At 40.2% G+C, this 23,366-nt stretch overlaps 1 protein-coding gene across 3 annotated transcripts in view; it reads right to left on the bottom strand.

Annotated features, from left to right (window-relative positions):
- Nucleotides 1-23,366, bottom strand: part of COL15A1 (collagen type XV alpha 1 chain) — a 1,158,634-nt gene that overhangs the window by 166,309 nt on the left and 968,959 nt on the right. For all 3 annotated transcript variants that reach the window (XM_075314950.1, XM_075314949.1, XM_075314951.1), the window contains 2 exons: nt 22,119-22,247; nt 1,754-1,813 (listed from right to left, as the gene is read on the bottom strand). In XM_075314950.1, coding sequence (XP_075171065.1) covers nt 1,754-1,813; nt 22,119-22,247 — 189 coding nt within the window. The remainder of the gene's footprint in view (nt 1-1,753; nt 1,814-22,118; nt 22,248-23,366) is intronic.

Here is a 23,366-nt window from a genome sequence, read left to right as displayed (position 1 = left end):
TGATTCCAGCCAATTTTGCAGTCAAATGGCACTCCTTCTCTTCTGAGCCCTGTAGTGTGCCCAAACAGTTGATTTCCACCACATACAAGATATCAACAAACTCAGGAGAAATTGCGCAATAAATTTCATGGTGATTTTTTTCCTGTTACCCTTGTGAAAAAAAAAGCTACCTGGTTGAAGTAACAATTTTGTGGTAAAATTTTATTTTTTTATTTTCATGGCTCAACGTTATAAAATTCTGTGAAGCACCTGGGGGTTCAGGGTACTCACCAAACATCTAGATAAATTCCTTGAGGGGCCTAGTTTCCAATATGGGGTCACTTGTGGTGTTTTTTTGCTGTTTACGTACCTTAGGGGTCCTCCAAATGCGACATGGTGCCCGCAATCTTTTTCAGCCAAATTTCCTTTCCAAAATTCAAATATTGCTCCTTCCGTTCCAAGCCCTCCCATTTCTCCAAACAAAGGTTTCAGACCACAAGTGAGGTATCACCGCGCTCATAAAAAAGTGGGTAACAAACATTGGGGTCAAATTTTTGGAATTACCTCTTGAAAAAGTAAAAAAATTGATGCTAAAGCAACATTTTTGAGAAAAAAATGAAAATTTTCAATGTGACAACGTAACGTTATCAAAATCTGTGAAGTACCTGTGGATCCAAAATGCTCACTATACCCCTAGATAGAAGCCTTAAGGGGTCTAGTTTCCAAAATGGTGTCACTTGTGAGGGGTTTCTGCTGTTTAGGTACCTTAGCGGACATGTAAATGCAACATGGTGCCCGCAATCTATTTCAGCCAAATTTGCTTTCCAAAATTCAAATATTGCTCCTTCTGTTCCGAGCCCTCCCATTTGTCCAAACAAAGGTTTCTGACCACATGTGGGGAATTGGCGCGTTCATAAGAAAGTGGGTAACAAGTTTTTGGGTTCATTTTGTTGTGTTATTTCTTCTAAAAGTGAATAAATTTGGGGTAGAGCAACATTTTAGGTAAAATTTTATTTTTTGCTTTTTTTCATTCCACTTTTCTTTAGTTCCTGTGAAGCACCTGAAGGGTTAATAAACTTCTTGGATGTGGTTTTGAGTACTTTGAGGGGTGCTGTTTTGAGAATGGTGTCACTTTTGGGTATTTTCTGTCACCTAGGCCTCTCAAAGTCACTTCAAATGTGATGTGGTCCCTAAAAAAATGGTTTTGTGAATTTTGTTGAAAAAATGGGAAATTGCAGATGAACTTTGACCCCTTCTAACTTCCTAACCCCAAAACATTTTGTTTTAGAAATTGCGCTAATGTAAAGTAGACATGTGGGAAATGTTATTTATTAACTGTTTTGTGGGACATAACTCTCTGGGTTAAGGGCATAAAAATTGAAAGTTTGAAAATTGCAAAATTTTCATCAAATTTCCGATTTTTTCACAAATAAAAGCAAAAAATATCGTTCTAAATTTATAACTATCATGAAGTACAATATGTCACGAAAAAACAATGTCAGAATCACCGGGATCCGTTGAAGCGTTCCAGAGTTATGACCTCATAAAGTGACACTGGTCAGAATTGCAAAAAATGGCCTGGGCATTAAGTACAAAACTGGCTTCGTCCTTAAGGGGTTAAGTTAGGCAGAGCAAAAATCTTTCTGATGACAATTGTGTTTATATTTTTGTTTCTCTGCACATAACATAACATAACAGAAATCAAGACAATTTCTTAGAGGTTTTGCTCAAATTCTAAGAGGCTTAACAACATTTGGTAAAATTCAATACTTACATGACCAGAGATTTCGGGTGGTGGTGGGCTATCAGCAGGAAGGGAAATCAGGTCACCAAGCTGAAAAATAAACACAAAGTTACAGCATGGGCAACATAAATGTCCTAAAGAATATTGCCCGGATTCATCATTGCCTTTGTGCCTGTTTTTTTTTCTAATTCTGTGTGTTTTGCACATTTTTTAGCACGCAATTAATTATTGTATTTTTAAATCTGTCTTATATGTTCTTGTCTGTTTGTTTGTTTTTTGTTTTCTGCTTTGTGGGTGGAATCCAGCATTTCCAGATGATTTTACCAGATTTCAAAAAGTCAAAAAACTTGGCGCAACTTCACTCCCATCTCCCTTGGTGTTGTTTGAGTACATTTAAAATTTGATTTTTTTTGCAACTTCTTGTCAACATGTGATTTTTGGGGCCAAAAGTCACAAAAAAAGTGCAAGACGAAAGTAAAGCATATTTTTTTACTGTATACCAAATTCATTAATCGTGTTGCTCATGTTGATGAACTTGGAACCAAAAACAGCAACTAAAACTACAAGAAAATAATGATGATGATGATGATGATGATTAGTGATAAGCTGACCCATGGACGTTCGAGTTTGGCCAGTCTTTATTTAAAAGTTCACAGTTCAAGAACAGGGGGTGTGATGTCCTAGAACCTCCATGCTGTATCAGTCTCCTGATGCTTCCACAGTCTCAGAAGAGGGGGTGTAGTCACGCCTTCTGTTATTTGCATAGAAGCAGATATCAGGAGACATTCTTACAGCTCAGAGCTTCTGAGACGTCACACCCCTCCTTTTCAGACTGTGGAAGCATCAAGAGATTGATACTGCATGGAGCTTCCAGGACTTCACGCCCCCGGTTCTTGAAATGTGGAAGCATCAGGAGACTGATACAGCATGGAGCTCCACAATGATTTGTGATGTAACATTCCACATGGGAGGGATGAGGGCTGAGGAGCAGCTAATGTATAACTGAATTACAAGTGTTCAAAAGATAATAGAAGTGTACTATGCACCTCAGCTTTATAATGCAGAGACAGTACCCCTATAACACATGACAATATCCTAATGACCTTAAAAATCACTGACTGACATTGCATGTTCTTATTTAGTCTGATTTTTAAGTACATCTGATATCTACTACATCTACATCTGATATTTACTAAATCTACAAGTGACTCTCCCAGTTTTACTCCCCTTAGAACATATGATATCAATAATTCTATCTGTCCAGATGTATAACTTCACATTTCTCCATATTGAACCTTATCTGCCCAGTGACTGTCCAAACAGTCAGCCTGCCACTTATGAACATTTTCAATAGACTTCAGTACACTATATAGTTGAGAATAATCTGCAAAAATAGAAACAAAACATTTACTCTTAAAAACTTTATCATTAATAAATAAGTTGGAGTAGTGGACCTAACACTCAATCATGGGGTACACCACTTCTAACCGGAAATTATTCAGAGTATCAGGCATTCATCACAACTGTCTGGGTGCTGCCTTTGAGACTGTTATTGATCCAATTCCAAACCTTGACCAGGGATGAGCGAACCTGAACTTTAAAGTTCTGTGTTCGTCACAGACACCGGGTGTCTGGAGCACAAACTCAAACATGGACTTTAAAAAAAAAATGCCTGTGTCAGAGTGTGGGACAGTGTCAAATGCCTTAAAGTCCAAAAACAGAATAACCACAGCTACCCCTCTGTCCAGATTTCAACTTTCTTCTTCATAAAAACTGGTCAGGTTAGTTTGACAACTTCTGTCCTTAATAAAACCATGCTGACTATCACTTATACTTATAATATGTATTTTCTGTCACATACATCTCGCAATAGTCTCTTACAAGCCTCTCAAACTTCTTCCCTTAATATCTTACTAATCAATAATTACCTGGGAAAGCCATTAGTCCATTTTGAAATTAGGCACCAAATTAGCATTGCACCAGTTGCTTAGTACAGTACCAGTCACTACACAGTCTCTAAAATGTATTTATCAAGTCATAGCAATAACTGTTCTAAATTCCTTAAGAACCCTTGGATGCAGCTTCTCTGGTCCAGAGGCCTTGATTACATTGATTTTATGTACCTAGCTTGGACTATATCTATGTTTAACCCCTTCCCGTTGATATGATTACAGTGGTACCCAATTTATAATTTTTTTAAATGTTTTACTACATTTACACAAAATAATTACTTTAAAAAAAAAAAAAAGCTTTTTTCCCCCATCAATATATTGTAAAAGCCATAACATTATAACATTTTCATTTTTTGGACACAAGATGAACTGAAACAACAATTTAGTCAAAGTTTTTCCGTTTTGCTTTACAACATTCACCAAGTACAATAAATAACAGGATATGATTACAGTGCAGATCGTTATGGATGCGGTGATACTAAATAGTTGTTGTTCTTGCAAGTGTTTGTTTTTTAAAATGAAAACATTCTTAAATATGTGTTTATTTATTTTTTTACAATATTCATTATTCCCCAAGTGGACTTGGGCCAGCGATCCTTTGATCACATTGATAATACTCTGTAGTACTAATTTACTACAGCGCAATATCTTCACTGACTGTCTTTGACTGCCAGCCAATAAAGCCTGCTTTACACGTTGCAATTTCGCATACGATATCGTATGCGATTTGCAACGCCCCCATCGTATGTGTGGCACGCTCAATTTGTTGAACGTGCTGCACAAACGATTAACCCCCGTCACACGCACTTACCTTCCATACGACCTCGACGTGGGCGGCGAACGTCCACTTCCTGAAGTGGGAGGGACGTTCGGCGTCACATCGACGTCACGAGGCAGCCGGCCAATAGAAGCGGAGGGGCAGAGCTGAGCGGGACGTAAACATTCCGCCCACCTCCTTCCTTCCACATTGTGAGCCGGGAGCCGCAGGACATAGGTAAGATCTGTTCATCGTTCCCGGAGTGTCACACACTGCAATGTGTGCTACCCCGGGTACGATGAACAATCTGACGTGCAATTCTAGAGAAAGGTATGATGTGTATGCGATGAACGTTTTAACGTTCAATCGCTTTCGCACATACCTGTCACACACTGCAATGTACCTTACGATGCCGGATGTGCGTCACTTACGACGTGACCCCGCCGACACATTGTAAGATACATTGCAGCATGTAAAGCAGGCTTTAGGCTCTGCCCTCAGTTGGATCTAATAGGCTGATGGGTATGTCAGGCACTGAAGCCTTTATCAGGCCTCCCTGTGGCCATAGCATCCATTGAAACTCCACGACTGAAATGCAGGGGTGCCGATGGGCAGACAAAGGGAACGATCTCCCATTGTCAGATTCCTCACATGCTGCTGTCCCTAGTGGCAGTGGTATATGAGGGGCTAAAGTGTTGATATTGGCAGTATGTCCAATTTCAGCCCATGCAGCAATAGCCTGGCTGAGTGTAACAGTCAACTCCTGCTGCAGATGGCATGTTCACAACTCCTGTGCTCCTGTCATGTTTATGAGGTAACTGTAGTAATGATGAATACTAAAATTCTTGAGTGCCAGGTACTTGAATCATGCAGGTCAGATGTTCATACGGGCTTGATTCGAAAACTGAGAGTAATGGAAGTAAATGGGAAATTCGAGAATTTTTCTGGAAGACTCTAAAAAGAGGTTTGGGGAAGCAGGAAAATCACTGAAATATTGGAAACAGAGTCCAAATGGAGTGGGAACAGTATGGGGCAGACATCTGGACGCATCTACGACTCCCAGGTGCCTGCTAGGAACAATGTTATCAGAGTATTACTCCACTTTTAAGGACTGACAGTAAAACATACAAAACCAAAGATTAAATGGATCTTACAGGAAAAAATATTAAAATGTATAAAAGGCAAAACTAAAAAGAAAAAAAAGAAGCCTCCTCCACCTAGGGTATGTGCACACGATCAGTGTTTGTTCGGGCTTGCATGTAGCTAAATTTCCGCATGAATCCAGCACCTCTGCTCATGTCTGTTTTTCCTTAGGTTATTTTATGCTTTTGTTGCATGCAGTTTTGCTATGTTTTTGATGCATGAGTTTTTATTTCAATAAAGTTGGTTGAAAAACATGAAGCAAAACAAACAGGAAGTTAACAAAAGCAAAGTAATGTCCTCCCCACCCACATATTATACACTTGCACCTATTAGTGCCTTTATTGAGGTACTAAAGGGTGTTTATCCTGGTTTAACCTAATAAATAAATAATTTAAAAAAACAACACAAGGTCCTCCCTATATTTGATAACAAGAAAAAGGGAAGCAGACAACAGTGGACTGATATTACCAGGTTGGCAAGGCCTTTCCCAGCCTAAAAATACTAGCCCACAGGCACTCCAGAAGCTGCACTTCACATTATATGTGCCAATTTTGGAATTTTGCCTCGGCTCTTCCCGATTACCTTGTTGTGGTGGCAACCGTAGTTGGGGTTGGATGGCATTAACACCTGGAGTTTTTAATAGAGAAGCATCTATCAGACATTCCATTAGTAACCCAGTAAAAGAAAAAAATCACACGCACAAATATTTTATTTTAAAAAACACACCCTGACTCTAGCCCTGGTTCACCAATTTATTATAAAAAAGCCATACAGATCCGAATTAGTCCACCGAATCCGATATAGTCCACGAATGGAAACCTGAAAGACCTAAAAAGAGAGAAAGAAAGACAAGATACTATACCTTGTTACCAATTTATTATTAGAACAATAATCGCAGCAGCTACAACATAGTCCATGGCATTCCTACGATATTCACCAATTCTGTAGTACAACCTATTGAGCCTCGCTCTGAGAACTACCTTTCATAGGTCACCACTGGTTAGGCTGTGCACTGCAATGCATGGTGACTGTGATGAGTGGTAAGTATGTCAGTAATATTACCGCTTATCACCACTCTAGACGAGTCACAGAGAGGGCAGCATGACACCCGGAATGTCTCATTAGCGGTGACATTACTGAATTACTAACATGGCAAAAAACAATTCTTTTTCATCATACTGCCAGAAAAAGTGGAATAAAATGCGATCAAAAAGTCAAATGGAAATAAAAATGATATCACTGAAAAAGTCATCTTGTTCCAAGAAAAACAAACCACCACATAGTGCACAGTTAGTGAAAAAATAAAAAAGCTTCAATTCTCTGATTAGAGCAATGCAAAAACAATTCTTTTTTTCTGCAGAAATATTTTTATTGTATAAAAGTAACAAAACATAAAAATAACTATATTTATCTGGTATGGCTGTAATCATACTCAGGCGAAGACTAAAGCCATCTTATCACTTATACCGCATGGTGAATGCCTTTAAAAAAAATCTGAATTGTTGGTTTTTGTTCATTCTGTCTCAAATGATTCTTCGGAATAGAAAGCAATCAAAAAATGTTATATGCCTGAAAATGATAAAAACAAAAATTTCATCTCATCCTGCACAAAACAAGTCTTCACGTGACTCTGTTGGCAGGAGAATAGAAAAACTATAGCTCTCAAAATATGGTGAAGCCAAAACGTTTTTTAAAGTTTTTTTTTCTGTGTGACAGATGCCAAACATAAAAATCCGATATACATCTGGTATCACTGAACTCACACTTACTCAAAAAATAAAGCCATCTAATCACTAATACTGCCAAATAAACAGCATAAAAAATAAGGAAAAACAATTCCTGACCGCCTGTTGATTTGCCCATTCTTCCTATCAAAGATCGCAGTAAGGCTTGCTTGGCTCACATTTATCCTGCTCTGTATGCTGAAACGCAGAGGTTTTCTTGTAAATCTCTGAAATATGTAATTCAGACAGAACTCTCAAGAGAAAATTCACTATAATAAACCAGATGAAGTCATTTTGGATCTATGATATGGTGTTGTTTTTGTTAAATGTTCCTAAAAGCATGGTCAACCACAGTTTTTTTGAATTTCTGAAAGGATGGACACCACCAAACAGGGGTCAGTGCCAAAAGTAACTCTGCTGCATCATTATAGTATATAGATATGTTTCTAGGAATAAAATATATAAATGGATATCAAAAATAAATAGAGTGATCACAGAAATGATGAAAATAAATGGAAACCATATATGTAACGGACTTGTAATACTGGAAAGGACTAACTGGAGGACAAAGAACAGAAGGGCACTTCAGGGAAGAAGCAACAAAACCCCGATGTGTAGTCATAACTTAGAATAAAACTAATTTTATTTATTAATGACAAGAAAAATGGTGTGGTGATGGAACAGCACTGAATGGGCACAAAAATGCATACAAAAATACGTAGATGCAAAAAATTAATCAAATACAAAAGATGATTGAAGAAACAGGACGTGCAATTACATATGTATACCGGAATTAATTTCCAAAAAATGGCAAGACGTGCAAAATAATATGTAAAATAGGTAACCAAACTGGAGGAATTTGTAACCTTATAAATATACTTGATTAAAGTGCTGATTGCAAAACCATGCAATAAAATATATGTGCATAATCTAATGTAAGGTAAAAAAGTGTACATCAATATAAAGAATAAAAATGTCAAAGAGATACATTATAAAAAGAAGGGATGCACACCAGTGACTATGCAAGGGAAATACATGTAATAGCAGAAACTGCTGTGTGAATACTGACATGAAAAATCCAATAGCTATATGTGACCATGAAAATATGACAATGGAATCTTCATAACTACCATGAAATATGAATAAAGAGAAATTTAGCTATTCAATTGATCAATGTGTCATGGTATTCTCTTACATTGGGGTCCCTAGCAAATGTGTGTTCTCTCTTGCAGTTAAAAACTTACTGTGTATGGGAAGCTGAGACGCAGGCTGTATACAGTCATATGAAAAAGTTTGGGCACCACTATTAATATTAACCTTTTTTCTTTAGAACAATTTGGGTTTTTGCAACAGCTAATTCAGTTTCATATATCTAATAAATGATGGACTCAGTAATATTTCTGGATTGAAATGAGGTTTATTGTACTAACAGAAAATGTGCAATCTGCATTTAAACAAAATTTGACAGGTGCATAAGTATGGGCACCCTTATCAATTTCTTGATTTGAACACTCCTAACTACTTTTTACTGACTTACTGAAGCAATGACCAAGCCCCAATGTGCGTTTTGGTGACAGCGTCACCTTTGGGTATATATATAAGTGCTTGATAGATCCCTAGTGATGAGCGAGTTCAATCGTTACTATTCCCAACTCGCACGAATAGTACAGTATTCGGGGTATTTGTTATATTGTGAGTTTTTGTGTATTTGCCTCGTTATATTCGGATGTCCCACCCAGCTATTTTGGCGCCTGATTTGCAGCCACTATACATGCTAGGCTTCTTAAACAATCACAGTAATGCCACATCCATCTTGGTAGTGGGATTACTGTGATTGGCTGGCCATGCAGCATCACAGGATCTATAAAAGCCCTTCTGCCGCCATTTTGCACACATTTCATCCGGAGTCAGCATTTTATGAGTATAGGGATGGAGCGAGCAGCTGCTAGGGAAAGTGTAGGCCTATTAATAGCACAAAAAGCCCCCTCAGAGCTACCTGCAGTGTATAGGACAGTGTAGCATACGGAGGGACAGATTTTGGAGCAGGGACAGAGCAGCGTGTCACTCCCTTCATAGTACCATTCAGAATACAATAGCTCTTTTAAGAGCTGAAACTACTGAACAAGGTCACAACAAGGAGGGAGGGATTGTGGATTAGGTAGGGAATCGGGACCTGTTTCCATAATATTTAGGGGTTCACAGCCTAGCTTGTGGCATCCACTTCAGCCACATTAATAAGTTGCTAGTGGCCTTTGCAAATAGTTTCAAAGCAGTATTCTAGCATTTACTGCTGCCTGATACACTAAACGCACCGTTCTTGTTTCCACATTATTTAGGGTTTCACAGCCTGACTTGTGCCGTCCGTCCACATCAGCCACATTAATACGTTGCTAGTGGCCTTTGCAAATAGTTACAAAGCAGTACTCTAACACTTTGTGCTGCCTGGTACAAAGTACCCACTTTAAGGAATCTGATTTACTGTTTCCAGAGGTGGAGGCTGATGATGATTAGACACAGTTGCCATTAGGTCAGCCTACAATCTGAAGTGGGAAGAAGGATGAAATGGAAGACGAGGTGGTCGATGGTGAGTCCACTGATCCGACCTGATTCATTGACATGCATAGCCAGCACAGCATTACAGAGGAAGATGGATATGTAGCACCAACACAGGCACCAAGGGGTAGTGGCTTGCCCAGAGTGAGAACTGGGTCAACTGTTCCAAAGAGGACATTCCCTGTGGCCCAAGTCAGGGCCAGGGAGCATTCAGCCGTTGTCTGGAAGTTTTTTTCTAAAAGTCCTTCAGAGAAAAACATTGTAATCTGTAGCATCTACCTTACCAAGTTGAGGAGAGGCCAGGGCAATGGCAACCTGAGCACCACTAGTATGCGGAACCACATGGCAGCCAAGCACCCCAGTAGGTGGGCAGAACAACAGGGTACCAAATTTGTGTCTGCGGGTCAAACAACTACCATGTCAGCTGTGCTTTGTCCTTCACAATCTGCTGTCCAGGAAGCAGGTGCTCATACATCCTACCCACCAGAAAAGGAGGTTTAGGGGGCTTATCTACATAGGGGGTCCCCTCCATTGGGACTTTTTGCACTTTGCACTTTATATTTGTCCATTTGCTATTAGCTGCTATATCTGCATTGCACTGGTTATAACCACTAGTTAGGATGTGATATCTACACTCCACTTGCAGTACTTTGCAGACAATATCCATCTGATTCTATATTAACTTGTGTTATCTTTGCATACTTTTGTAATTATCCCCTTGTTCCATCTTGGGATTATATACCCCCCATTGGTGTTTTTATGGTGTTTTATAATGGCCATTTTTCCTTTGTTTGTCCTTGTCTATTTCATACATCAATAAATATTGTTATATGTTCTGCACCATCTATTACTCTGGATTCTCCTTTTTTTTCATGTTTTGGAGTATGTGCTAGGACCGGGTAGTGCCCCATTGTGGGCACCCGTGTCCCTTAATATGAAAAGTTAAGGTTATGAGGTATTTTTGTCTTATTATCCTACCCACAAGGTGCGATTGCACAGACACAAAAAACATCAACCACATCCACTTCCTTGTCCCAGCGAAGTGTCCAGTTGTCCGTGCCTCAGATCTTGGAAAGAGTAAAGAAGGAATTTACCTTAGTAAATTGGACCCTAGCAAAAATGCTAGGGCGCTCACCTGGGGGGGTTGCACACCATCAGATGGATCCACCTGATGAAGATAGCTTGCCTATTGAAACACCGCATTGTGGTCTATACTCAAAAAGGCTTTTAAAAGATGGAAGAAAATCTCCTTTTTGGCACCCTGCCAGACCGTTTGTTCTTTTCCACCTTCCATGAGATCTTGGAAAGGAAGAGTAAATACCCAGCCACGCACCCACAGGCACAAAACATAAACCTTGCACATTGCCAAATTGCTAGCCATGGAGATGTTGTGATTTAGGCTTGTAGCTACACAGTGTTTCCGTGATCTATTGGCTGTGGCTGCTCCACGATACAGTGTTCCCAGCCACCACTACTTTGCCCATTGTGCCAGCACCGCGTTACACGTGTTAAACAATCTCAAACGTGCTCTGACCAACACCTTAACCAAGAAGGTCCACCTAACAACAGACACATGGACAAGTTGTTGTGGACAGGGACGATACATATCTGTCACAGCACACTGGTTGAACCTGGTGGATGCTGGGACATAGTCGCAAACTGTAACATCTCACATTCTACCCATGCCAAGAATAGTGGACCCAACTTCTACCAGCGTTTCCGCCTCATCATATGCCACTTCCTGTCTCCCCTCCTCCCCCTGCATTCCATCATCTGCTAAATTACCCTCCCCATAACTGCCAAGCTGGGAGCTGTGCAGCAGTGTATTAGCAAAGCGGCAAGATGCTCTATTGAAGCTGATATGTTTCTGTCACAAACCACACAATGCAGCAGAGCTGTGTCAAGGTATAAAAGAATTGTCCGATCACCATTCCTCTAGCACTTTTACTGGTCTTACAGTGCTTCAAAAGTGCTTTAATTTGCCAAGTCATCGACTCATGTGCGACCTGGTGGAACTTTACATATCATATGTTAGCAAGGACTATTGAGCAGCACAGGGCAGTAGCTTAATACCAGCTTCAACATACCCGTCAGACTGAGAGTCAGCCACTACACATAACAACTGTCGAGTAGGTGTGGATTGCTGACATTTGTGAGGTTCTTGAGAACTTTGAGTACTGCACTAAGCTCATGAGCGGTGATCAGTCTATTTTCAACTTAACCAAGGAACTGACTGTACCAGGGATCATTCAACAAGTGAAAAATCAAAGTTCACCACCCGATATAATTAAATTAACACAAGAAGAAGTACGCCTACGTCTGAGTAAATTAAACATTGACAAATCCCCTGGGCCAGATGGCATTCATCCACGAATATTGAGGGAATTGAGCTCTGTAATCAAGAGACCGCTGTATCTCATCTTTTTAGACTCGTTTGTAACAGGGTTGGTGCCTCAGGATTGGAGGATTGCTGATGTGGTACCGATATTTAAGAAAGGTAAGAGGGTAGATCCAGGCAACTACCGTCCAGTAAGCCTGACATCAGTAGTATGCAAAGTTTTTGAGGGCATTTTAAGGGATGACATGCAAAAATATATTGCAGAAAATAATATAATAACTGACAGACAGCATGGATTCATGAAAGATAAGTCATGTCTAACCAACTTGTTGGTGTTCTATGAGGGGGTAAGTGCAAACTTGGATATTGGTGCTGCAGCTGATGTGATTTATTTGGACTTTGCAAAGGCATTTGATACTGTACCACATAATAGCCTCATACTAAAGCTCCAGAAGCAAGGACTAGGGGAAACTATATGCAACTGGGTAAGGAATTGGTTAAAAGATAGGAAACAAAGAGTAGTCATAAATGGTACATTCTCTAAATGGGCTATAGCAAGCAGTGAGGTGTCGCAGGGATCTGTGCTAGGACCGATTCTTTTAAATCTCTTTATTAATGACCTTGTGGATGGGATTGATAGTAAAGTGTCAGTCTGTGCTGATGACACCAAACTATGTAGGATATTAAAAACTGATCTTGATAGTACAATATCTGGATAAGATGTCAGAATGGGCAGATACTTGGCAAATGAGATTTAATGTTGATAAATGTAAAGTAATGCACCTAGGACGGAGTAATCCTATAGCTACGTATACATTAAATCAAAGTACACTCGGAACTACAGAACAGGAGAAGGACTTGGGTATTCTTATTACAAATAAGCTGAGCAACAACGATTGTTGATGAACAACTGAAAACTTGACTTGAGGGCATGTTTTAGTTGGCCTTGTAAAGTTCTGGTGAATAGCCAACTAGAAATTATGTATGACAGAGGGACCTACAAAATGTATGTCAAGGCCCTGCCAATTGTAAAAGTAAATAAAAAGCCAAAACACTACGTGTGAACAAATGTTAAAGGGATATTTTTTGTTCTTCCATTTATTTAGCCCTATATACAAGTGATTATGCAGTAAAAACTATTTTTTAACCTTTTTGGCATTTACAATGCAATTTAGGTTAGGTTTGGTAGGTGTTCTTGTGCATCTATAAAAGTGGCGTAATACTGTGATATCCTCATTCCCAGAAACCATATGTAAATCAGAAAAGCATGCAGATATATTCTCCAGGATCTATCCATTCAGTTTCATCACTTTCCCATCCATTTCAGCCTTTTCCTCAGGCCCCCAGACCTCTTTGTTGGGTCCAGCAGAAAATTCCTCGCATTTCCCATTGACTTGCATTGTATTCGCTATTCAGAACGAATATGCGAGTATTACAAAGTACTCGTTACGAGTGTAGCGATTACATACTGTATATGGTGGAACTCGCTCATCTCTATAGATCCCCACATGCGGTAAAATATATGATGGCCATGCAATTAGCATTTATATTATGAAATGACACCCTTTATTTATTTACTTAATCTATGTTTAATTACATGTGGCAAGAATATTATGGCTGTATAATCAGTATTTATATCATGAAATGACAACTTTTATCTATTTATCTACTATTTTTTGCATGCTATCTTCTATAAAATGATTTTGCTTGGTTCCTGCTTTTTGTGTCTAGGAGATTTTTGACTAAATTACCGGTATTAGTATTAGTATTAATAAATAAATTTATTGTAAGTTCTGACTACGTATCTCGGGTTTTTTAGGTTCTTCCCTGAAGTATCCTTCTGTTGTTTGCATCATTATAGTGAATGGATCCATTGTGGGTTTCATGTGAAATATATCATTCATAGATTTAGCTAAAATGTAAATGCTCAGCATAAATCACAGGATAAATGTTATATAAAATGTCATGTAGAATGTAAAAGCTTTAACGCGTTCCACAAAATATAGCAAGTGCCCCCTCTGTCCTCTGTTAACAGAAATACTGGGGGTTTACTGGTAGCCCAAAGGCTCTGATAGAGCTCAATGGCTCATCTTTCTCCAACCACCAAAAGAAATCCGGTCTTCCAAATCCAAATTGCCCCCTCCTTTATGAGCCCCATAGTGTGCCAAAAATGCAGTTAGCATTTCTTAGTACAGTAGTGCGTAAAGACTGAGGAAAAACATACAGATGTGAACTGCATCATTGTCTTATATGGGGTCGAGTGCAATGCCAGATTTTCTCACTGCACTCGTGCGAGTCATATGTCAGTGTGACTTTACTCATACAGTAAAAATAAATAACTAAATAAATAAAAAAAATTGTAGGGTCCCCCCACATTATGATACTAGCACAGATAAAGCCCACAGGCTGCAGCCCCAGCCCTGCTTTTTATCTTGGCTGTGTCTCAAAATAAGAACTGCATGCGGCTTTTTATAAAATTATTTAAATAAATAAAAAATAAAAACAGCGTGCAATGACCCTCCAATTTTGATACCCAGCCAAGATAAATCCCGACAGCTAGCAGCTGGTATTCTCAGACTGGTGATTGCCATGGTTATTGGCCAGCCTAAAAATAGCAACTTGCAGTCGCCCATGATTGTCGCATTCATTAGATGTGACAAGCCTAGTGTTTTATGCGGGTCTTTCCGTTGCCCTGGTGGGGTGGCAATCAGGGTAATAAGGGGTTAATAACAGGCCACAGATGCTACTAAGCCCTAGATTACTGATGGCAGGTGTCTATGAGACCCCCCCATCCCTAATCTGTAAGTGAAAGTAAATTTAACACAGACACCAAAAAATCCTTGTTTTGGAATAAAATACAAAAAACACCGTATTTCACCACTTTATTAACCCCAAAATGCCCCTGCAAGTCCGACGTAATCCACACGAGGTCCCAAGGCTATTCTAGTTCTGCTGGAATCTCAGTCACAGCAAGCGGTGATAGAGCATGACTGCCGACTGTGAGCTCCAGGGAGAGAATGAATGAGCCGTGATGAGTGATGACTTGTTGCAGGCAGACGTTGTCACACAGGCTAGAGGTGTCTGACTGCAACCAATCACAGAGGCCAGGCCGGCCGGTGGGTGGGGAAAGCAGGGAAGGCAGTGCATGTGGATGAGCAATGATGAGCGTCCCAGAGAGGCCGCAGGAGCAGCGTACAGCCACGCGGAAGCAGCCTTGGTAAGTATGAAGTTCTTGTTTCATTCCTATTTTCTTTACTTTTCTTTTTAACTTCTCGAGTGCTGGATTCAGATCAAACATCTGGAATCCCGGATCCGGCACCCAGGCAACTTTGAAACCGCACAGATCCGGACTTTTATCATTACTCCTGAACCCTGCCATGTGGCCAAACAGTACTATAGAACAACAGATTGGGAATTGCCATATTCAATATACCACAAGAAAAAACCCCACCATAAAATTCAATACTTTAATTCACAAATCAACAAGTACAAACTTAAAAACAGAGTTGGTTTGATACCTTAAAGTCACCAGTTAAAGGGAGGGGCATAGTGGGCCAATTTCCCTATTGTGACCCTTCCTAACAGCAGGGGTCGGCACCCTAATTATATAGCCGTTATGGCGCCCCTGCTCCAGCGTGGACTGACCCTTCTCACCCTATCCTAACACTATTATTTGTGCTGCTGATCTCAATGAGAGCTTCCATATGATATTTGGTGAAGTTCTCATGCATTCACCCAAGCATTCAATTGATGGGAATTTCCAATATGTGTCTATAAATTCCCAGATAAAATAGACATCTCAGCAGTGGTTAGTATAGTAGAAGGTACTGTCCATCTTGTATCAAACTTATTATGTCACCAGTCAATAGTGTAGCCCAATCGCCACCGCTTCGCCAATTGGCATAGCTCACTGCCCATCACACATTGTTGTAGCAAATTCGCCTACTATTTCGCCATAAGGTATAGCTCCTTGCCCGACGCGTTTCTCCTCCTCAATCAACAATCGAGCGGAGGTTCATCAGGGGCTATTCAGGGCTCAGTTGCATGGATGTCAGTCTGCAATTATCAATATACCTATATTAGATGATTGATTACCACATTCGGAGTCCACACACTATATCTCTATATGGGGCCATTACTCACATTGCATCAATGCCAAAACAAGTAATGATTCAATCCTTCAATAAGGCAATGTCGTTCCCACTGAAAGCATATACATATATAGGTAAGTCTAAACGACATTCCCATTAAATTGCAAAGACCAGCGGGCCATTTTATAAAGCCCAGTACTCACTCATAATCAGATACTGTCTGGGACTGCCCGTTCCTATTTATGCCACAGATATTCATGTCCTCAGTGAGATATCAGCTGTGAAACAACATAAATCCACTCAACATCCCCTTAACTCCTTCATATTCTCTAAGTCAAATCGACATCATCAGAAGGGTACTTACTCAGGTATCTCATTATCTGGATTTTGAGGCTGGCCCCACTTCAATGGTGGATGGATATTGGCGCCTAGCGTACTGCCAGGCTCTGACAAGTTTAAATCCCCCTCCATGTCAGCGTCATATTGCCTCATTTCCGGATCGTAATTCAAAACCGGTCATCCAGGGGGGGGGAGGGAGGGAAAGGAGGAGGGATGTGATTCGCGTAGCCACACGTCCATCAGTACTGTCCACCGGCTGACGTACGATGGCACACTCCCCCAGCCCTCATACATTTGGCCTTATCGGCACTGCTATGTATGTGATCATTATAGGGAAAGACAGGAGGGGCGTGGTTTGTGCGGTCTGACATCCGTCAATACCGCCCACACCATGACGCTCCAAGACACTCCTCCCAGCCATCACATGATCGGCAATCACAGCACTCGTCATCCATTGCCGGTCATCTTAGGAGGAACGGGGCGCGGTTTATGCGGTCTGACGTCCGTCAGTACCGCCCATAGCATTCTCAACTGTCAGGCCCTCTATTCTTCTGAGTAAATCCATCGTATCCCTAATGTGCGATGGTAGGGCTGTTACAAACGATCGCAGGACTTGATCCACATACGTGCTAATATTTTGACAAAAAATTAAATAGGATTGATTGTGTTCCATGGAGTCCATAATTTCAGATGTCTTGGGGAAGATCAGGATATGTGTGGGGTCAATAGTATTGGACACTGGGGGTAGTGGGAATTAAGGGGGAGGAGGCAATAATAATACTAATCAGGGTGCGTCATGAGTTCCGGTTTTGCATCTAGGCAGAAGTATGGGGTATAAATAGAGAGATATAGAAAACATAATGATAAATAGGGACGTTTTACAGTAATTGAGCCCTTATAGACCTTAAACATACTAGATATGCGAGATTCCGCATAATAGTAATAAAGGTTTCTAATATCGTGCATAGTTACAAGGCCGGAAGCAGGGCATCCTGATTCTAGTATGTGGAATCTTTGCCAGTGCAGGAAGTGAGGTAACCAGATGATTTCTCACTGAAGGCTAAGGTCGGGAGTGGAGGTGGGAGGTAACGCCGCCCCTCCCACTACATGACGACATAGCTGTATATACATGGGAGCGCCTGGACTGCGGATTTCGTGACGGCCGGGAGGTGGTTCATGTGCGTCATGCTATGGGCGGTACTGACGGACGTCAGACCGCATAAACCGCGCCCCGTTCCTCCTAAGATGACCGGCAATGGATGACGAGTGCTGTGATTGCCGATCATGTGATGGCTGGGAGGAGTGTCTTGGAGCGTCATGGTGTGGGCGGTATTGACGGATGTCAGACCGCACAAACCACGCCCCTCCTGTCTTTCCCTATAATGATCACATACATAGCAGTGCCGATAAGGCCAAATGTATGAGGGCTGGGGGAGTGTGCCATCGTACGTCAGCCGGTGGACAGTACTGATGGACGTGTGGCTACGCGAATCACATCCCTCCTCCTTTCCCTCCCTCCCCCCCCCTGGATGACCGGTTTTGAATTACGATCCGGAAATGAGGCAATATGACGCTGACATGGAGGGGGATTTAAACTTGTCAGAGCCTGGCAGTACGCTAGGCGCCAATATCCATCCACCATTGAAGTGGGGCCAGCCTCAAAATCCAGATAATGAGATACCTGAGTAAGTACCCTTCTGATGATGTCGATTTGACTTAGAGAATATGAAGGAGTTAAGGGGATGTTGAGTGGATTTATGTTGTTTCACAGCTGATATCTCACTGAGGACATGAATATCTGTGGCATAAATAGGAACGGGCAGTCCCAGACAGTATCTGATTATGAGTGAGTACTGGGCTTTATAAAATGGCCCGCTGGTCTTTGCAATTTAATGGGAATGTCGTTTAGACTTACCTATATATGTATATGCTTTCAGTGGGAACGACATTGCCTTATTGAAGGATTGAATCATTACTTGTTTTGGCATTGATGCAATGTGAGTAATGGCCCCATATAGAGATATAGTGTGTGGACTCCGAATGTGGTAATCAATCATCTAATATAGGTATATTGATAATTGCAGACTGACATCCATGCAACTGAGCCCTGAATAGCCCCTGATGAACCTCCGCTCGATTGTTGATTGAGGAGGAGAAACGCGTCGGGCAAGGAGCTATACCTTATGGCGAAATAGTAGGCGAATTTGCTACAACAATGTGTGATGGGCAGTGAGCTATGCCAATTGGCGAAGCGGTGGCGATTGGGCTACACTATTGACTGGTGACATAATAAGTTTGATACAAGATGGACAGTACCTTCTACTATACTAACCACTGCTGAGATGTCTATTTTATCTGGGAATTTATAGACACATATTGGAAATTCCCATCAATTGAATGCTTGGGTGAATGCATGAGAACTTCACCAAATATCATATGGAAGCTCTCATTGAGATCAGCAGCACAAATAATAGTGTTAGGATAGGGTGAGAAGGGTCAGTCCACGCTGGAGCAGGGGCGCCATAACGGCTATATAATTAGGGTGCCGACCCCTGCTGTTAGGAAGGGTCACAATAGGGAAATTGGCCCACTATGCCCCTCCCTTTAACTGGTGACTTTAAGGTATCAAACCAACTCTGTTTTTAAGTTTGTACTTGTTGATTTGTGAATTAAAGTATTGAATTTTATGGTGGGGTTTTTTCTTGTGGTATATTGGTTCTAAGACCCCCCAGATTATTGGTTTAAGGTTGTTGACAGAATTGCCATATTCAACAGATATTGTCTAACAATGTACAATCTGGGGCTGACACAAAATTTTAGTGATAAAAATATAATTATGGGTTTTTTTTACCGCCCAATGGTATAAAAATTCCATGAAGCACCTGTAATGTCAATATGATCACTTCACCTCTAGATCAATTTATTGAAAGGTGTAGTTTGTAAAATGGGGTCACTTGTGAGAGGGTTCTCCTGTTCTGATACCTTAGTAAGTCTGCCAATGTGACATGGCAACTGCAAACCATAAAAGCAAAATCTGTATACTGATATGGTGCTCCATCTCTTCTGACCTTTGCACTATGCCTGAAAAGTGGTTTCGGACAACATATTGGGTATTGTTCTACTCGGGAGAAATTGCAGTGCAATCTGTGTGGTTCATTTTTTCCTATCAGTCCTTTTAAAATTAAAAACTTGGAGCTAAAACAACATTTTAGTGGAAAAAAAATTTAATGGTGGTGTTAATTTGGTCACTCCACCCAATGATAAATTCATTAAGAGGTGGTTTGTAAAATGGCATGACGTATGGAGGCCACTGCTGTTCTGGCTTGTCAGGGGCTCTGCCAATGTGACATGGCACCCTCAAAGTATTACAGCAAACTCTAAACTCCGATGTAGCACTCTTTCCCTTATGAGCTTTGAACTGTGCCTCAAAAGTAATTTTTGACCACATATGGGGTATTGGCGTACTCTGCAGAAAATGCATAAAACAATTGTACTATTCATTTCTATTGTCTTGGCATGTCAGGGGCTCTTCATATGTGACATAGCGTCCACAACATATTCCAGCCAAAATGGCGCTCCAAAATTCAAATAGCGCTTCTTCCCTACTGAGCTCTGCCATGTGCTCATACATTAGTTTCCCTCCCAATGGGGCATTATTGTACTCAGAAGAAATTGCAAAACAAATTGTATGGTCCATTTTCTCAGGATACCTTGAAAAAATTAAACTTAACGGGCTAAAGCTACATTCTTGTGGAAAAAATGAATTTCTTAATTTTCAAGGTTCAACATTACAAAAGTCTGTAAAGCACATGTGAGATCAAGGATCTCACTGCTCCTCTAGCTAAAGTCTTTGTGGGGCATAGTTTAAAAAATTGGGGTCACTCGGGTGGGTTTCCACTGTTTAAGCACATCACAGGCTCTGCAAATGCAACAGGGCAAACACTATGTACTCCAGATGATGTTGCACTCCAAAACTCAAAGGGTGCACCTTCCCTTTCATGCCCTGCCGAGCGCTGAAACAGTAATTTTCCACTACATATAGGATATTGGCGTACTCAGGAGAAATTGCGCAACAAAATGTATGGTCCATTTTCTCCTGTTACTCTTGTGAAAATTAAAAATATGGGGCTAACACTATATTTTTCTGGCAAAAATATACTTTCTCATTTCCACATCTCTACATTATAAAATTCTATGAAGCACATGGGGTTCAATGTGCTCATCATACCTCTGCATAAATTCTGGGAGTGGTGTAGCCTCCAAAATGGGGTGACTTTTAAACAATTTCCATTGTTTAGGCACATCAGGGGTTCTGCAAACGCAACATGGTGTCCACTATCTATTCCAGACAATTTTGCATTCCAAAAATTATAGCGCTACTTCCATTCAGAGCCCTGCCATGCACGAAAACAGTTGTTTACCACCACATATGGGACACTGGCGCACCCAGGAGAAATTGCAGAACATGTTTTACAGTATAGTTTCTACTGTTACACTTGTGAAAATTGAAAATTTAGGGCTAAACCAATATTTTTGTCTGGAAAAAGTAAAATTTTCATGGTTTCCTTCGACATTACTCTTTAATGCATGCAAAGCACCAAAAGAGTTAACAAACTTCTTGGATGTGGTTTTGAGAACTTAGAGGGGTGCAGATTTTAGAATGGTGTCAATTTGGGGTATTTTTTGTCACAAAATCATTTCAAATGTGATGTGGTTTCTTAATTTGTATATTTTGTTGCAAAAATAATACATTGCTGATAAACTTTTAACCCTTCTAACTTTATAACAAAACGAAATATGTTTCAAAAGTGATTCTGATGTAAAGTAGACATGTGTAAAATATTATTTATTAATGATTTTGTGTGATATACGTATCCAGTTTAAGAACATAAAAAGTCAAAGTGCAAAAATTGGGAAATTTTTCCACAAATGTAGTTTTTCATAACTAAACACAAATCATATTTACCACTAACATTAACTACGTCTTTTGCAAATAAATAAGTCCATGGTAAATAAAAAAAAAAGGGTGATATAAGCGCTGATGGTTGTGGAAAAACAAGCAGGTTATATCTTAATAAAAATGTAATAAAAGAACAGGGGCTACGTGTTTCAACTTTGGACAGATGTCTTTCTCATGCCAGGCATGTACTGTATGTTAGCAGTTCAAAGGTTTCTCCGGTGTTTCTGTGAGACAGAGTTTTGGTTTCCCCTGTTTGTCTATTTCTGTGGGTTAAATCACAATCCTGTCCCGACCCCCAAAACACCAAAAACTCTGGAAAAAAATGCAGCTTTTTTTTATTGCCAAGAGGAGGTCTTGTTGCAGCAAAAAATGCAACAAAAACGCAAATTGTGAACATACCTTTTAGGGTTTGTTAACACACAACAATGTTAGTATTTTGCTTTTACTGCATAGCTAAGAATGGTAACAGGACTTGATGTTAAAATAGAATTATGTTTATTTTAAAACAGGTTGTTATAGCAATTAAATGTATATGCACCTGAACTTTTCTCCATCCGGCTCGTACACGGACATACACCTCACTGCTCTCTGTCAGGTAAATCAATGTGCCTTCTGGTACTAAATGAGTTCTTTGCAGCATTTCATCAACGTTTTTTGTTGCAGTTGCCTAGGGAAAATATATACATATATTAATATTTATGTTAATAAGGAAAGAATTCTAAACCTTAATATATATACTTGTTTATATAATATGTACTCCCTTTTGTTGTCAGCAGTTTAGACATTAATGACTGTGTAAGTTATTTAGCAGGCACACCAAATTTACACTGTTATACAAGCTTTGCACTGACCACTTTACATTGTATCAAAGAAAGTGTCATGTCTTCAGGGTAAAATATTTACGAAAATGTGAAGGGTGTACTCACTTGTGATTGTATGTGTGTGTGTATATACCTATATATATACAGTTAGGTCCAGAAATATTTGGACAGTGACACAATTTTCGCGAGTTGGGCTCTGCATGCCACCACATTGGATTTGAAATGAAACCTCTACAACAGAATTCAAGTGCAGATTGTAACGTTTAATTTGAAGGTTTGAACAAAAATATCTGATAGAAATTGTAGGAATTGTACACATTTCTTTACAAACACTCCACATTTTAGGAGGTCAAAAGTAATTGGACAAATAAACCAAACCCAAACAAAATATTTTTATTTTCAATATTTTGTTGCGAATCCTTTGGAGGCAATCACTGCCTTAAGTCTGGAACCCATGGACATCACCAAACGCTGGGTTTCCTCCTTTTTAATGCTTTGCCAGGCCTTTACAGCCACAGCCTTCAGGTCTTGCTTGTTTGTGGGTCTTTCCGTCTTAAGTCTGGATTTGAGCAAGTGAAATGCATGCTCAATTGGGTTAAGATCTGGTGATTGACTTGGCCATTGCAGAATGTTCCACTTTTTTGCACTCATGAACTCCTGGGTAGCTTTGGCTGTATGCTTGGGGTCATTGTCCATCTGTACTATGAAGCGCCGTCCGATCAACTTTGCGGCATTTGGCTGAATCTGGGCTGAAAGTATATCCCGGTACACTTCAGAATTCATCCGGCTACTCTTGTCTGCTGTTATGTCATCAATAAACACAAGTGACCCAGTGCCATTGAAAGCCATGCATGCCCATGCCATCACGTTGCCTCCACCATGTTTTACAGAGGATGTGGTGTGCCTTGGATCATGTGCCGTTCCCTTTCTTCTCCAAACTTTTTTCTTCCCATCATTCTGGTACA

This window comes from Anomaloglossus baeobatrachus, chromosome 6, assembly GCF_048569485.1.
Source record: "Anomaloglossus baeobatrachus isolate aAnoBae1 chromosome 6, aAnoBae1.hap1, whole genome shotgun sequence".
Classification (NCBI taxonomy): domain Eukaryota; kingdom Metazoa; phylum Chordata; class Amphibia; order Anura; family Aromobatidae; genus Anomaloglossus; species Anomaloglossus baeobatrachus.
The sequence above is the reverse complement of the archived record's forward strand: the minus strand, read 5'-3'. Positions and strand labels throughout refer to the sequence as shown.